The sequence below is a fragment of the Cariama cristata genome, unplaced genomic scaffold, assembly GCF_000690535.1.
Source record: "Cariama cristata isolate BGI_N322 unplaced genomic scaffold, ASM69053v1 scaffold32154, whole genome shotgun sequence".
Taxonomy (NCBI): domain Eukaryota; kingdom Metazoa; phylum Chordata; class Aves; order Cariamiformes; family Cariamidae; genus Cariama; species Cariama cristata.
The window spans coordinates 14,488-32,526 of NW_009611859.1; the positions used below are offsets into that span (position 1 = coordinate 14,488).

The 18,039-nt window shown below is 38.8% G+C and overlaps 1 protein-coding gene across 1 annotated transcript in view; it reads right to left on the reverse strand.

The window, feature by feature from the left end:
- Positions 1 to 17,512, reverse strand: part of LOC104160307 (atrial natriuretic peptide receptor 1-like) — a 20,388-nt gene extending 2,876 nt beyond the window's left edge. Inside the window, exons 1-14 of the mRNA XM_009698400.1 lie at positions 17,494 to 17,512; positions 16,701 to 16,848; positions 14,672 to 14,758; positions 14,267 to 14,410; positions 13,276 to 13,397; positions 11,023 to 11,164; positions 7,425 to 7,473; positions 6,413 to 6,517; positions 5,355 to 5,474; positions 4,387 to 4,480; positions 3,486 to 3,573; positions 2,617 to 2,756; positions 1,308 to 1,460; positions 291 to 389 (exon numbers count right to left, since the gene is read on the reverse strand). Coding sequence (XP_009696702.1) covers positions 291 to 389; positions 1,308 to 1,460; positions 2,617 to 2,756; positions 3,486 to 3,573; positions 4,387 to 4,480; positions 5,355 to 5,474; positions 6,413 to 6,517; positions 7,425 to 7,473; positions 11,023 to 11,164; positions 13,276 to 13,397; positions 14,267 to 14,410; positions 14,672 to 14,758; positions 16,701 to 16,848; positions 17,494 to 17,512 — 1,510 coding nt within the window. The remainder of the gene's footprint in view (positions 1 to 290; positions 390 to 1,307; positions 1,461 to 2,616; positions 2,757 to 3,485; positions 3,574 to 4,386; positions 4,481 to 5,354; positions 5,475 to 6,412; positions 6,518 to 7,424; positions 7,474 to 11,022; positions 11,165 to 13,275; positions 13,398 to 14,266; positions 14,411 to 14,671; positions 14,759 to 16,700; positions 16,849 to 17,493) is intronic.
- Positions 17,513 to 18,039: the final 527 nt, after the last annotated feature.

The window sequence follows — 18,039 nt, forward strand, 5'->3', positions numbered from 1 at the left end:
TATCCACTTACATCTCATTTTATCTGATTCTTAGATTTTTTTATTGTCGAGAACTTCAAAGCCGTGAAAATTCTTTGTGAGACTTGGAGAATGAGTGGATCTTGTTACAAAGGTTGTAGGAGTATTGCTGGTATAATTTGCCCATAGGCAGATTGGACTCAGAAATCAACACGCTCCTGACAGGATTTGCAGTCATTTAAACAGGACAGGACTCAAAACTCAGCGTAACATTTTTTTCAAAACTCATTAAGGGACGGTCAAAATCACATCTGCAGTTTGTTCCTTGTTACCTTCACTGGTAGATTCCATCCTGGAAGCTGTGTTCACAGTATCTCCAAATAAACAATACCGTGGCATTTTGGTCCCAACAACTCCAGCTACAACTGCCCCTGTTGAAGAAAAGAAAACAAGATATTTTTTGTTTTTAAATCACATAATCAGTCATACGGCCTCATGGCTGCTTCCTATATTACCTTATGTCTCATTCATTAACAAGATAAAGGCTGAGTGTCAGTATTGTATTGTATGGGTTATACATCTGACTTACAGATGGCTTCCAGAGCCATGGAGGGAATTGCAAAAGGATCTCAAAGGAGAACAGTGGGGGGAGTGATGATGGGATGGAGTTAGTATGCATGAATTAATGCACCTGAAGAACCATGTTTCAACATGACAACAGAATATTTTGAGGGGCAGTGAGACAGGAATGCTGCCAATAGGAGTTGTGCACACAATGCTCACTAGTCACATCAAAAAGCAGAAACAGGAAGTAACCTGCTCCCGCTGAAGGCAGAAAATGCACATTTTGATTCCTTCATGTCAGCCCCAGGGGATTTAAAATGTAGAAGATATGATCTCTTGCTGAGACAATGTAAGCTGCTTAATTTATAGATGCTGGGCTGCACAGCACATGTCCAACTCTGGCTGTCTATCAAGAAGGACTTGCAATCACGTATCAGCTTAGACCAGGGAGCTGGGAGTCTGAGAATGAAGGATAGATCAAAGAGTCAAGAAGTAACTCACTGTTTTGAGAAATGAACAGCTGAAAAGGAGAAGTGACCGACACAGAATGGCAGTCTTCACTCACATCAGCAAAGACACTGGGGCCATGTGGCGTTTCCAATGCTGTATTCCGCATTGCGTTCCCAGTATTCCAAGTATCCAATAATTTATTCAGTTGGGATGACCTTTTTGAGGTGTTCCATCCCATGGCAAGAAATTAACTTCGTTTTTAATGGAAAGCAAATGCCACTATAGAAACATTTGTTAAACCAAAGGAGGACTCTTTTGCAGCCCTCTCAACATACCTGAATGAATTCCTGCTCTTATCTTTAAGAGGGTGTTGGTCTTGTGTGGGATCTTAAAAGTCTTGCAGACATCCAGAAGGTCTAAAGCCATGCTTGCGATCTCACTGGCATGAAGGATCCCATTCTCTTTGGGTACTCCTGACACCACCATATCTAAACACAACAATGCAACTGTGTTAACCTTTGGCATTACACACAGATTTACCAAAGGATGCTGCCTAAGTTAGAAAAAAAATAAAGCCCTATTCCTTCATATCCTGCAGCACAGTTGTCCTTGCTGAGCAGAGAAAGCCAGAAACAAATGAAGGACAGGTCAACATCTCATGTGTGTAATTACTGTAGCTCTGAAAAATGTTGGATTTCCTTCTTACTTTTCCATGAGACTTATTCCCTCCTAACCTTTCTTCCTCCCTCCTTCCATAAAGGATGTTTGAAGTGGGACAGGTAGTGGGAAAGTGGCTGTTCAATACCTTTTGTCTTTGGGCAGATATTATAGAGACAATGATTCCCACTAGGCATTGTCCTATGCTTCCTGCCCTGACTCTTACTATGTAAGACAAGAGACAGGTCTCTTCAGGATCCCTCGGGTGCATTAGTTCAGGAATTTTATGCTCCAGAATGTGCTTAACCACGCCACAGAAAAAAAAAGAGTGAGGTTTTTTTTTCCACATCTCTTACAGGATTTCTTGTCTTTCTCATCCAAAAAATCCTGCTAGATTCTGCTAGGTTTTTGATGGAACTTAATTTTAATGGTAGTCAATCCCCAGTAGATTCTCATGGTAGCAAACAGAAAGCCATTTTCCTAAAAATCCAAAATGAAGAGGCAGCCAAGCCCCCACAGAGTATTAGGAAAGAGAAGGTTGTCATGGTCTTTGGAAAGAAGATAGAGATAATAAAGCTTATGGAATAGCATCTATGCTGCCATATAGAAGGTAAGTTTTTCAGTTGTGTTCTGTGAAACAGAAGTTGCCAACTGGGATTGATCTGTTGCCAGGGTTTGAAGTCAGACCTTACAGGTCATAGACCTTTCAGGTCATAGGAATCAAATAAAAAGCAGCAGTAGTTTACTGAACTCATTTGTCCCATCCACAACATTCATCAATTGTAGAAATGATGAAAGGTATGCAGGAAAATGTTCCTAAAGTCTGCTAGGGCTCTGCTAGGACTTCTTCCCTAGTTGTTTTATGTGGTCTTCTCCTGGTAATAAGCTATCCAGATGTCCTTCACCTGTTCTTCCTTGTCATCAAATCAGTCTCTATCCTGATGAAATACCCATGCGACACCGTTGTCCACAGCTCAAGGAACTTACAGGCATCTCCTATTGTCTCCACCTTATAGACATCGTAGTTATCTATGATTTCATCAAAAGTGGTATAAAGCTTGTTCAAGAGATCTACCACTTGGTAAGGTGTGCTGCTGCTGGACAGCTGAGTGAAGCCAACAATGTCACTGTTAAAACACAACAAAAAGAACATGGTCTTAACCATTGCAGATTGATAATCCTAACAACAGAGTAATAATTTCTCAGTGGAACTACCTCTTTTTTTCCAGAATAGTTTTGTCTTCAAACATTTATTTAAACTGAAAACAGACACCTTCCATTTAAAAGGACTGATTGACCTAAGTCTTTTTGCTTACCAATGCAGTAAACCATTTTTTACAGCTAGACTTTAATCTGTGACAGACTAAGCAGTCTTCAATTTTGGGTTATGTACAAATGAAAAAAAGGAACTTGATATCTGTCCATTTATGACAAGTGAAGACATGCAATTTATATGTTGCTTCATGCACACATAATAAGTCAAAGACTGTAAATCCACTTGGACTCTAAGGGTAGACAATTCTCCTTTACACAGCCAAATGCTGGAACCTTTATTTAGGCCTATCTTATGAAACATATATGCATGTGTGTGTAACACACATAAAGTGACGTGCTGCTATGTGTTAGAGCTCCACAGTAACCTCATTTTTTATTTAAGCAATTATAATGAGAAATGGAGAGGTGTAAGGATTTTGAAAGACACTAATTTGCAGTCAAAAGTTGCCACCTCGTACAAAAAATGGCAGTTTAGATATAGATAAAAATTCTGTACTCAGTTAGGAGCTTCACCTCCACTGGGAGCCTAGAAGTTTCTTCAGTAGGAGTCTGTTCTAGTCCTATCTTTCATTTTTGTATACCTGAAAAAGATGGTGGCACTTAGGTAACTTTGAGCTCGTGCATGTTTTCCCTGCCTGAGATCATCTGCTACTTGCTTCGGCAACATACCTGTTGTAGAAGAGAGAGTGTTGTTACTACTTTAACGTGAATAAAAGCACACAAGAAACAGGACATGTTTGTTTAAAGATATAAAAGCAATGTTCATAAATGTGAAATATTCTGAAAGTAAAAGCACTTTTTTGCATCAAAATCTGTCCTGCTGTAATGTGAGAATTCACAGTAAGTCTCAGTCATAACAAGTCCAGATTTTTCAGATGACCCATAACAAACCAATATCTATATATTCCAAGTCTGAGTAAGGTTAGATTCGAATAGTGTGACTTGGGATATTAATAGCTCCTTCTTTGTCAACTCTGCTAGTGTTTTCATCCTGCATTAGGTTTGTTTACTCTCTCTTCTCTGATTTTTTTGATCTTCTTTATTTCTGCTGTCTTGCACTTTCACAGCCTTTTCCTTTTTCTCTCCTATGTATTATACCTGTTCCTTTATCCCTTCTTTCTTGAAGAATTCCAGAAGATACACTGCCATCAAAAGTAACTTCAGTTCACAAGCAATTCCCCAATATTTATAACTATACAGAAGGATAGCCAAGCAAGATCAAAGTGAAAGCACTACAGATTCTGGAATCATAGCTCTCAGATGAGTGCACTGCTCTCAGATGAGTGCACTGATTTTTAGGGGGGAAATATAAAAAATAACTAAATATCTTTCCAACTTTGCAAGGAACAAGTATATTAATTCATTGCCAACTACACATTATGTATTAAATAATCACCTATCAAAGGGTTTCTGTTTGTAATTAGACAGTTAAAATCAAATTATTATTGAGAAGAATACAGAGTATTTTGCTCTATAACTTACTGTACAACAGACGATCAGTCTTCTGTTTTTCATGCATTAAATCCTGGGTTCTCTCAGAAACCAGTGTCTCCAGATGTTTGCTATATTTCTCCATCTAAATAACATAAACAATTGCTTACAATAATCCTTCTACTGAAACAGATTCATAGTTGGATAGAATTTAATTATTTGAATGATTCTGCTTTGCAAACATTCAGATAAGCAAAAGTTCAGATCTGAGATAGCTGAATTTTTTTCACAAAAGCCAAAGATCAGATTTCTCCTTAGGTAAATTTACGATTCTAGATTTGAGATTGTTGCTTACATGTAAGAGGGCAGAAGCCAATTCCAGTCTTTTTAAAGTCCATGTAAGCTATAGGGGTCAAATCTAATGCAGAGATCAAGCTGCAGACATGGGTTAAAATCTGTTACCAAAACCGAAGGTATCTAAGACTCAATCTCTTATCAAAATCTCACAATGCTGTTTCATAAACTATCTTGCTATACTATGCTATGCTTTTTGCATCCTCACTCTGTGTGAGGCAACAGGCTGTGGAGGCATGAGTCCCTTTTGTCTGCTGATGGGCTTAAGATAGTCTGCTCAAAGTGCATCTGTAAACATGCTACTTGTGGCATGCAGGTATTCTATACACCGAGTACTGTAAGACCACCATTGAGCCACTGCAAAAGAGGAATGTAGTTTCCTGCAAGTGCATTACAAACCAAACCATATTTGACTGAAGAAACAAAAGTGTTCCATTCCGAAGAAGCTGAGAAAGTTAAGAAAAACTAACAGAAATTGAATGAGAAGGAAAGCTGGGTCTCAAGCAGAACTGCAGCTACAATGAGCCCACTAGAGGTGAATGGATGACTCTGGACTTTCTTATCAAACAAGGGGTGTGAGATCAAAAAACAAAACTGAAGGATGGAGGTGAAAGTTATCACAAGTGAGCAGATTAACTTGGAATGGATTAAAAAATGAAATTTACCAGAGCCATCATCACATCAACAGGGCTGACTTTATTAGGATTCATCTTGTACAACATTTTCTTGATTTGTTCAAATGTAGGCCTTTGGGCTGGATTATTTTTTCTGCACCTTCTGATTAACTGCAGCAGGGAAAAAAAAGTCTTTTGTCATTCCAAGCACAGGCAATGTTTCTAATTAGTACTACTATTTTCTCAGTGCAAACTGCGCATGTGAAGCCCTATCTGCAGCTGGTGAAAAGTGGGAGAGCTATACTAAGGTCTGTGGAGTTCTATAGATTTATGAAAATGCTGCTGCGGGAAATAATGAATTAGATGCTTGCATTCCTTCTGCCACACACTGCTTAAGCTCTTGCCTTTTGCTTTAAGAGAGTGTTATGTTGTTGGAGTCATGTACTGTTTTCAGAGGACTTGTCTGTACACAAAATTCACAAAAGGTTAAAAACTCAACTACTTCTTAAGAGTGTTAACTCCCGACTAAAATCCAGTGCTGCTTATGAGAAGTTTGTTACATTTAGGTTGCTACAAACCACCAAAGGTGAATCATAAAGCTCTAAAGCTGAAACAAGGATGCCACAATCTTGTTCTGATTTAATTGAAACAGGAGAGCATGTACTTTATTTCATTAGGAGGTTTTAGGCTGCTGAACACACAGACCTTTTGCAGGAAAACCAAACCAAACTCACACTTTGCTGTAACACATACTTCACTATTTGAAAACCCTTTGCCAGTAAGCTAAATAGATATTATGAATGTAAAATATGTATGGAACTCAACACTTTATAACAAAATGAAAATGCACAAAAATCAATAATTGAATATTAAAAACAGTATTTACTACATTGACAATTTGAGGGGACAACTGAAACTTTCAATTTGTCAGAATGACTTTTTTTTAATTAAGGATATTAAAGCATTTCATTGTGCCTTGTTTGAGATGTACTTCTTGACTTCTGGGTTGTTTACATTCATCAAAGGTAATATTGCCATAAAACTTCTGTGACATGTCTTAAATTCACTTCAATAAAGAATTTTTGTGCACAATATTGTATCTTACTCACCTCTATGTAATCTGTGGGACACGGACAAGAATTCTCAGCCTCTCCTGAAATTAATTCTACCAAAGGTGGGCACCAAGAATTTTCAGCCAAATGCACATCATCTTTCTGGAGAAAAAGGGATTAAACAATGTTGAAACAAGTAGTATGTTTTTCATACCACCCATTGAAAATATATTGCTATGATCATCATTACTTTTGTAACATCTTCCAGATCAGAATTTTTATATGAGAACACCAAAAAAAAAAAAAAGTATATAACCCAATCTAAACTGAGTGCTCTTGTCTAAAAGGTTTTTCATGGCTGAAATACTTTAATCTCTCTGTTTATATAAGGTAAACAACTTTGGAAACAAATAAGTACCTGGCAAGATTTTGGGAAACTTTTGAGAAACCAGGAGGCCTACATTGGTCTATTATAATAAATTGTCAGAAATGGAAGAATGGCGGTTTCTGGTCTTCATTGTTAGAATTCTTGTTAAGTGAATTATTTCAGGCAGAACATCGTTATATATCCAGAACATTTGGTTTCAATTTCAATGTGATTTTTTTGTATTTGCTGTTTAGCACTGATCACAAGACATGTGCAAAAAGACATTTTCCTTATGGAGAGCAACTCATTTGCTTTTCTGGCATATTCTTACCACTGCAAGGCTCCACTGAAAGGGCCTGTGCATGGCAGGAATGGGAAGGAACAACAGGAGAAAAAGGAAGATGTTATGCCATACCTTTCCACCCCTCCTCCCTGCCTTTAAACTTCACAGAGCTAACGAAAAGGCAGTATTGGAGCTACATTATTTTTGTCATATGCTCTTCTTTGAAATCCTGAAGGGAAGACTGGTAGATGCATGAGGAAACTGTAATTGCATGTCTCATTGGAACTGAACTTGCACCCACAAAATCAAGAGGACAATACATGCTCAAAAAGTAAATCAAAGGTGCAGTTACTCACAGTTTGGATTGTATATTCAGCAACAAAGTTCTCATGCAAACTTTGAAGTTCATCTTTACTTACTGGCATTGGGTCACTTCTTGTGGCAATTTCTAGTAAAATGATGCCATAACTGCAGAAAAAAACCAAACCAAAATCTTAATGAAATAACAGTCAATGGAGTCAGTGATTTTTTCTTTCCATGATTTCTTATTCTTCCCCATTTTATGATTGAAAGCCTGGTGTCCCAAAAGGGAGGATGGCAACAGTGCTGCTATCTGTTACTACTCTGTGTTTTCAGAATCTGTCATTGATCGTTTCATAGCAGTCTCCTCTCACAGTTATCAGTCTCAAAGATGAAGCATTTGAGTTTGACAGACTGCAAGGAGATTTTCTCTGGAAGAATTAATGGAATCCAGAGGGGATATGTGCAGGATCTTACATGATACCTATCAATTAGACATACAAGACAGGTTTGTGCTGTAAGCAAGGGGCAGGAGCAGGTTCATAGGGATCATCAGCTGGAGGAGTGGCTTCTTTTCAGCATAGATGACGGTTCCGGAAAATCTCCAAGAAGTCAATGATGAGACAGTGTGTCCAGAGCAGATCTTTTACAGGAACTATTTTTTTTTATTCTTTCTGAATTACATTTTCATCATCGTCTTCCTCAGATGAACCAAGATCAAACATATTCATCAAGGGCGAAGAATGGAAAAAACAGGGTAACAACTGGGTGTTTAGTCTCCTTATTGAGCTCACTAGAGATCTTTTAGAACGGTGATCATTAAGAAGCCAGCGCATCCTCCAGCCAGCAGTCCTGGTGAAGAAGCTCTTGCTTCTTTATGTATTGAAAAATGTGTAATTAACTCCCCACATGCATCTCTACTTGATAACATTTATTTTTATGGGGAATATTGGTTTGCAATCTGTTGTATTGCTAGTGGTTGCTCTGTTTTGTAAGGCATTCTGGCTGCATAATGGATGATGTCTATCTATCTTTCAGTCCACTTGTGGACCACCACTGGTAAATAATAGAATGCATATAAACCATGCTGAATAATGTAGAAATTAACCTGATGCGATTTTTATGTTAATTTTGGGGTGATTTGGTAGTAGAAAGGAATACCAATGCTGGTGAGACAGCAAAACTGAAACAGATTTTCAAGGAGAGTAATTAGATGATGGTAACTCTGATAAAGCAGTATTCATTTCGTTCGGCTTCAGCAACACTGCTCAAAAAAAGTCCTAACATAGTGGATAGTGAAATTCACATAACAATTATAAATCAAGAGGAGCCAGTCTAGGAGAAACTATGACTGGCATCAGCCTCTTCAGCTTAAACAGGAGCTGCTTTCATGCTCCTGTTCTCATTTTCATTTTAGCTTTCCCATCTGACCAACACATTCCTTGAAGAACTTTAAAAGCTAGTGATTCATCTGGTCTCACTCCTGCAGTTTCTACTCATTTTTTATTTGGGCTATACCTTCAGGAATATTAATGGAATTTTTTCACAGGTAAAAACCGAGGATTTCAAGACTGGGACACTGCTTCCTGGCCAGCAAGCCCACGTTCATGTATCAGGAAAGGTTAACACCTGCTCATATCATCAAACACAAACCATGTGAAAATGCAGGTTCTGAAGAACAGCTCAGTTAAAAGGACAGACCTTTTAAGGCTACAGGATACATCTCTGTCTTTCTTCCCTGGCTACACGTTACTCTTTTCCCTTTTTAGATTTCATCTCTTACTGTTTTTTCTTTTTTACCAAGAAAGGATTAACTGCAGGACAACAAAAGAAGACCTGGATTTTGGAGACTCGGGGACTGAAAGCAAGATAGATTCAGCAAGCATTCACTGAGTCTGTCAAAAGTTCGTTGTAGTCATCTATGATATGAGGAAATCAGCTCTTAGCACTATTTGAAGGGGACTCCTTGGCAAAAAATGGTTTCAGGACACCAGATGGCCTGCCGAGTCAACTAATGATACCTAACCTGAACAGGGGCAAAGTGTGAATCAGACAAGCACCAACGAAACATTTTCTGCAATGCATTTTGGCTGTGGGGCAATGATAAACTGCAATGCATAAGACAATTCTAAAATTACGGTTTAATTGAAGCACAGTACTTTCTAAGACCAGTCCATGTTGAAAAAGTAAAGACTGACACAGGACAAATGGCAATAGCCAGAAATATCAACACAGTGACAAACTGCCTTTAACTGAGCTATTTTGAAGCAAATTCTAAGGATATGTTTAAGCCTATAGGTATAAGTAGTATTAGGACCTTAAATTCTTGCTTACATAATCTGATAGAATGAATTACAATTAATAACGTTCTAGCACATTGTATATGCATATATTTCTTTACAAGGGAATAATATGCATTAATCCAGTAAATCTTACATATAAAATCATGTCTTCAGTCCATATAATTTTTAATGAATCCTAATTAAAAAAAGGGGAAGATTTAAACAACTTTCGCTGTTTCTACAACTAGTTTTTCAATAAAAGCCCCATAACAGTCACTTAAGGTAGCAAGCATTTGTTGTGGCCTAGTGCAGGTCAGAGTAAAACTCAGAGCTTTTGACAAAAGGCAATAATAGCTACTCTTTGATAAATGCTGTTAATAAACAGTGCCAATAGCCACGCATTCTTCTGCCTAACTGTGTTGCACTATCAGTGTTTCAATCTCTAATTGAATTCCAGCTTTTTACATTCTGCTAGCTACCAAAGTCACCAGGAAATAGGAGACTTTTGATGGGCCAGGAATGTGGCAAGAAAAAGTAAGAGAAAACGGCCACAAAACATCTTGTAGTACCATTCTGCATTTTCCTCTTTCAAATGGTTTTAGCAAACTACTGGAAGTAAGCAGACAGAGGAAGTGTCATTACTATGAAATAGAATACACCAAGAACACAGTGGTTTTCCTCCTTAATACAGAAAATTCATGTGTCAACCAAGAAATATAGGCAATCTTTTTAAAAATCTAGTCCAATGACTTTTTAGTTGAATTATTATTCTCTGAAAATTCAATTGTAATCCAGCTTATGTGAAAAGTAGTTGGACAGAAGCTATCCACCTCTGGCAAGGCTAAACGTAAGAGCCAGATAAGCCATTGCAAAGTGATTCTCTATAAAGGCTTTCAAAAGGAAAAGGATGGAACTATTCACTAGTGTATCAATTTCCTTGTCATATCTCTATTTTTTCTCTCTCACTGTGTGTATGCAGCAAAATTAATGTATTGACACTAATTATAGAATTATGGGATGCATATGTGCGTTATGACATCCTGGAAAATTGATGCTGTTAACTATTAAAGTTTTGCCATTGTTGAAAATAATCTACTTTTTCACAAGAAAAAAAAAAAAAAAAAACAACAAAAAAAAGGATTACTAGATAACAGCAGATCTTTATACCTTTTTTATCTACCAGTAACTCCTTATAAATCATTAGACCAACTCTGCATTCATATAATGTCAGTGAATTCAGTATATGGTTACCTACGTTGAAAGAGAAGATCCTGTGGTATCTATGCTGTTCTGTATTCCATGATCAATCCTTTTTAAAATACAATGAAACATGTACCTGGGATGACCACAGAATTACACTGAGCCTAATTGTGATTAAAGAATATTCAACTTGAGATGAGATTATTAAGTGCAAGAAACAGGGAAAGTTAACTACCTGTAGACATCTGTCATAGAATTGGGTTCAAAGCCTGAAAGGGAATGGATTTCAGGAGCTCTGTAAATCTGTATCAAATGCTGCTGGTACAAGCTTGACCCCTCAGGAGAATCTTCTTTTCTGTATGACTGCAAACCATAATCTAACATGGAAGAAAACAGGAGGCAAACTATTCAGTGGGTACTTTTCTGGAACACATGCATTAGTAAACAGTAACACAACTAGTCTAAAGGAATTAAATTTCTCTGTTTGAAATACGCAACTTGGTCTAAAAATAGCATGTACCTGGTGGTCTTGTCCCTCTAAACCAATTGCAAATACAGGATCTGGAAACCAAGTACTTGGGTAAGACTGCATAACAGTAGGAAAGTTGAACTACATAGCCCCTTCCAATCAGAATTATGTTATGATTTTATAAAATTATATTCGGAGAATAGGCTCACTTCAGTGCAAAAGTTAGCATGCAAACGCACGTTTCTGTTCTATTCATCCCCTGATCCTTATCTGGGGTGGCAGGTTGATAGAGTAATGACAAGTTAGACAGACTAGAACTACTAAAAATCAGATAGTGAGCTTTACTCACACAGCACTAGCTTCAGAACAAAGGCAGCATAAATGTGAAACATCTTTGCAGGTATACTTTTAGCCTAACTTAGAAGAGATTCTCAGCATGTGACTCAGCATGGGAGAGAAGAAAAAACCAACTGACTTCAGTTTTCTTCCTGGTACAAACAGCACTTTGCTGAGTGTACGGGAAGGCAGCATGCAGATGTCTGGTTTTGTCTGGAGTGACATCTCATTAAGATGGTCCTAGACCTTCATTCTTTATGTTGGAGGTCATTGGAGTTTTTCAAACAGCTGCCACGTTGGTTATTTGTGAGGTTTGTTTAACATTATCGCATCCAGATAAACAATGAATATTTGAAGTCTCTACAGTGCTTCCAGTTAAATTGCCAACAATTTCACAGAGATCCCATTTAATTTAGAGGAGCTGTGCTAAGGTGATGCAGTTGATGTAATTCAACAATATCTATTTTTTTTATGCTTTTCTCCAGAACAGACTCTAAGCAAAGTAGGCAGTTCTGAAGGCAGCAGGATACTAAATAAGTTGGAGAAGCAGGCATGGCCCTGTGTAGAAACCTTAGTCATAGGATGAACCATTGAAAGACAAATCTGTTGCTGCTATTTTGAAGGTGACTGCGGGTTAGTGTGTGTGTGATAACTACTTTGGGGAGGAAGAAGAAGAGGCGATCATTGCTTTAATTTCCTTTGGCAGCTGCAAATCAAACTAGACTCTGCAGTGGTTTTCTTGTCCCTGCAGGCTGTCTCCCTGTACCAGGAGCAGACCAAACCTGTAGCTCTGTCTCTGAGAGAATACAACTCAGTTTTGTGCACAGGGCTGCAAAGCTCTGAGTTGAGTCTGCTTTTATCTGTGAAACTACTTTGTGTTTACCAATCAGGCAGCATTATTACACGTCTTTACAGCACTGTCCATGGCTTAGGTTTTTCTCTCTGTATCAAAACTGAGAATGAGACAGAGTTTATGCTCAGACTGATGTTGATAGACTCCATTATTTGTGGGATCTGATGTGTGCATCAGAGACACACATTAAATGACTTGACTTGATAACATAATGAGAAGGGCAACAAAGCTGGTGAAGACCCTGGAGAAAAAGCCTTATGAGGAGTGGCTGAGGGAGCTGGGGTTGTTTAGTCTGGAGAAGAGGAGGCTGAGGGGAGACCTTATCGCCCTCTGCAACTACCTGGAAGGAGGTTGTAGTGAGGTGGGGGTTGGTCTCTTCTCCCCGGTAATTAGCGATAGGATGAGAGGAAACGGTCTGAAGTTGCGCCAGGGGAGGTTCAGGCTCGACATTAGAAAGAACTTCTTCACTGTTAGAGTTGTTAGGCATTGGAACAGGCTCCCCAGGGAGGTGGTGGAGTCATCGTCCCTGGAGGTGTTCAAAAAACGTTTAGATGTGGTACTTCAAAACATGGATTAGTAGACATGGTGGTATCAGGTATACAGTTGGACTTGATGATCTTTGAGGTCTCTTCCAACCATAATGATTCTATGATTCTATAACATGAAACTTGCTTCAGCATGGGGCACTTTTCGTGAAAGCTAGTATAGTCAGCATTTCCCCATGAAATGTCATCATGGAGGTGCTTGGGACAAGTGTTAAGTGTGAAATCTATACGCATTAGTGAGTTAGCTGGACAGTTTGAGAATTTTGTTTCTTATCTTCTCTTTACCTGCAATTTTACAAACCCATCGGTCATCTATCACACAGTTACTGGACTTCAACCGTCCATGATACATTTTGTGGTGATGAAGATAGGCCATCCCTTGTGCAACATCAGTAGCAAAAGAAAACCTGAAAGACAAGAATCAATGAGCTAGTATTTCCACTAAATCTTCACTCAAGAGTGGCTCTAAAAGCCTAGTGAAGTTGACAGAAAGCTTCCCTATGACTGCAATAGCTTTCAATTTGTGTCCTTGTGCTCATTTTTCCAAAACACTTAAGGTGGGCTGCTGAAAGCCCTCAACTCCCACTCAGTTGTCAGCATCCACAGGACTTTAGCCTCTTTTAAGACAGTTGAGTTTCTTCTAGAAATTCCCAGTACCTTTGTATCCTTGAGAGTGCCTTCAAATGTTTACGAGACAAACAATTTTTATTAACTTCCTCACTTTATTTGGAGGGTTTCCTCCCTTACAATCTTTTTCTTTGCTGAAGGCAAACATAAGGCAGAAGTAGAGAGTGTGCCAAGAAGATTATTCCAAAAAACAATATCATTGCCTCTGTGGAAGTTTCCTTGACAACATGAGCTCATTTTCTGTATTGGTAAATATAATAACATGTTTGTAGGTATGCTAATCATTTCACCAATATGTCTTCATAAACAGAGATGCAGTGATTTTTAATTAAATGGTGATTGCCAAGGTATTTGGGAACAAAATGAAGTTACATGGGAAAAAAGGTTTTAAAACAGTTTTCCAGTATAGCTAAAAGTGGGTTGATAAGTCATTGGCTTAGCATGACCAGCGCTAAGTATCTAATTGCTCAAAAATCCAGAAGACAAGTTGGGCTGGATATTTGAATTCACTTTCTTTCTTACTTCTTCATTCTCTCCATATCACAGTGCAGGCCTGCCTATCCAAGGATTTTGTCTAAAATTAACATGTTGTCCTAAACAGCACATAGCACAGTTTGTGTCATTTAGTTTTTCAAAAGCTTTTTTCTACCTGAAGCCCCAGTTCAAAGGAATGTCTTCATTGAGCAGAACATCACTTAGGCTGCCTTTGGGGCAGTACTCTGTCACAATGGCAACATTTGGCACTTCTATACAACCTCCAATGAATTTGCAGAGATTGAGATGGTCAAGTTCCCTGTGAAAATTAACAGAAATCATAGCACACCAGTAATTTTCATGGATATCCCTCCTGTTTTTTGAAGGGTAACTGGAAAGCCAAATGCCTTGTCTCGGAAGGTAGAGAGAAAATTTAAACAGGCATAAAGAGATTTTAATCTGGTGTTTAAGTTTGAAAGAAAGAGAAATATGAATTTGCAGTCATATCTGGACAGAGTGTAACTTTAAAGAAGCAGTGTAAAAATGGAACAACATACACTTCTCAGGTTTCACCTCTTACCTTACTTGGTTTACTTCTTTACGTATGGATTTGGACAGTGTGAATGTTGTCTTCATTATTTTCTTTATGGCCACTGTTCTACCATCGCTGAAACAGAAGGAAATGCAATTCACAGAGTTTTAGGACAAATTCATGAGCCAAATTTAAAAGACTACAAAGATGGGCTGGATGTTTTTTCTACAGTGGGCAGTTTCATATCTCTAGAGATGAGGCACAGAACTTAAGCATGTCCATATGTGGGTGTAAATCTGAATCTGAGTATATGACAGGTGACAGGGCCCTGTTTCTATGATAAAGGAAGCATTAGTGATTATATTCAAGCATCCTTGATCTGTGGATGACATTAGGAATGTGAAAGTGTTAAGAGTCAGTTGAGGCAGTTGGGTGATGGAATAGCAGCAAAGGAAATGTCAGAACTAGTAAAACATCCCTGCTATCCATTGCTTCTGTCTACTCTTTTGGAGATCCACCACTGATATTTAACAACCTTTTGTTCTCATGGGATCAGGCATTCTCAGTGATGAAGCAGCTGAGTTTGATAGCCAGCAAAGCAATTTTCCTTGGAAGAATAAAAGAATCCAGGGGAGATACATGCAGGAATTTAAGTGAAACTCACCATATAAACACAGAGTATGGGGTCTGTGATGTAGCAGATGTAGGTGCTTTGCCAGTGAGACTGAAGGCCCCATTCTTACATCTTTCACCCTTGGTGAATGTGTTTGATCTTGATCAGTTTGTTCCCCGTACGGGCCACCAAAGCTGGTGAAGGGCCTGGAGAAAAAGTCTTACAAGGAGCGGCTGAGGGAGCTGGGGTTGTTTAGTCTGGAGAAGAGGAGGCTGAGGGGAGACCTTATCACTCTCTACAACTACCTGAAAGGAGGTTGTAGTGAGGTGGGGGTTGGCCTCTTCTCCCCGGTAATTAGCAATAGGATGAGAGGAAACGGTCTGAAGTTGCGCCAGGGGAGGTTCAGGCTCGACATTAGAAAGAACTTCTTCACTGTGAGAGTTGTTAGGCATTGGAACAGGCTCCCCAGGGAGGTGGTGGAGTCATCGTCCCTGGAGGTGTTCAAAAAACGTTTAGGTGTGGTACTTCAAAACATGGTTTTGTAGACATGGTGGTATCAGGTATACAGTTGGACTTGATGATCTTTGAGGTCTCTTCCAACCATAATGATTCTATGATTCTATGATTCATCTGAGGAAGATGATGATGATGATGATGAAAATGTCATCATTCAGAAAGAAGCAGCAAAACTGCTCACTGTAAAAGATCTATGCTGGACACAGTGTCTCATCAATGAAGTGACTGTGATTTTCCAGAACAGTGATCTATGCTGAAAATGCAGCTTCTCCCCAAGTCGATGATCCTAAGTAGGCTCCTCTGTCTTGCAAAGCGCAGATCCTGCCATGTCTGTTCAAATGGTAGGTGTCACTTCCATCTTTGCATGTGTTCTGCCCCTACCTCCTAATTATTTTTATGGAGAAAATTGCTTTCTGCATAGCAGGATATGGCTATACAGTTTGCCTGCATTGTTTTATGACATGCATCTTTATAATGTGAACCAGAGTTGGAATGCTCTGTATCTTCAGTCATGCCAGCTGTTTTAAGGACAAGATTTCTAATGTGCTACTGTATAGGATACCACTCTTCAGTGCAAAGAGCCTAGCTGTGCTCTGCCTGCATTTTAGAAAAAGGGCTGCATAAAAGCCTTGATTCCAAATATATTTGAACAGTAAGGGCCAATCATTAACAGATGCAAGACACATTATGCAGCCACAGCTTTTTAACAAGTCCTTAAGAGAAAATGAGAAATGACCACCAAAACCGAAGCCTGGCATATAAGATACTCCACAGCCAGTATGTGGTAGTGGTAGAGAAGTCAGATGATACTAACTTGCTGGATTTGGCCTAACAAGAGAAATGCAAGCTTTTGCACTACCTATCAACAGTAAGGTGGCAAGAACTGGAAAGTAAAGTGAAATTACAGTATAGTAGGTATAGCAATAAATGAATAATATATTGACTTACTATCTCCCGGTCTGGGTGAAGTGCTGTTTCCTGACCATGTTGGCAGCTGCTGTGCAGGAACTCAGAGCAGTGATACAGCTGACACTGGAGTCACTGGGTGCTGGGGGAGCACTCATCATGCTTCCTGTTGCTGTCCATACTATGCAATCTAAAAGGAATGTGGGATGAGAAAAGGCACCTGAAGATGCATATTTATTGCCAAAGTAAAGACTCCAGAGGCAGACAATATAAGGAATTCTTCAAATCTTTGCATCTCAGTTGTTCTTGTTAACACTTAAGACAGAAAGCCATTGCCTGGAATGTGGCTGCTATATAAAAAGTAAAAAAGTTCTAGAGGTGATTCATTGGCAGAGATCTTTCCCACTAATCCTCAGAATTTGTTGCAAGTTTCGTTCCTCTACTCTTGAGATGATTAGCCCTTGCTGCTACTTAGATGCGGAGGACAGAACCCAGGGAAGCAGAGCAAGCCCTGTACCATGCTTTAACAAGTTTATTTGGAGCTCCTAGAACACTGTAAAGTGCAGGGATGTGGGAAGTGATTCTGACACCAGGGGGAAGTCAGAGAAGAGCAACAACACAGTCAGATGAAAAAAAAAAATCAGTGATTCCAACATACGTTTTTTAATCTCTGTTGACCAGCTCAAGGTAACAAAATGGATTTCAAAACAAATTTAATGGATTATATATCATTTCACCATCTCCAATTAAAACCCAGGTTTAGCCAATTAGTCTCAGCAACTCTCCCTGGTGTCAGTATCCAATAAAGTGTTGCTGAGGAAGTTCAACATCTCACCTTTCATCAGGACTGCCATGTTCCCACACCACAGTGTTATCCATATGCAGTTCAAAATTGCATTGACGTTTGGAGCCTTTCTACAGCATTCCACCCAGAAATATATTAGAGGTCCCGAGATAGCTCTGAGAATAAGAGTGTGTGTGTGTGTGTGTGTGTATATATGTATATGTATATGGTACAATGCACCAAAAAATTAGTTATCATTTATCTTGAAAAAATAAAGCTAATTTTTCACAGCACAGGCTACATACCCTGGGTACAGCACAGCTGATATGTTTCGATTTAGATAATTGTACATTTCAGACTACAAAGGTGTCAACGTTTAAGGTTGAGACGGCTCATAAAACGGGCGGCAGATGCTCTCCATTAACCCATGTCCCTGGGATTAAGAGTTGGCCCAGCCTTATGGGTTACTCAGACAAATGGATATCTCTGGACAACTCTGTCCAGAGGACATATACTGTCTGTTTCCAAATCTAATCAAATTTTCAGTCCTCACTACTCTTAAGTCATTAATTATCACTCCTAGATCTTAAACAGTAT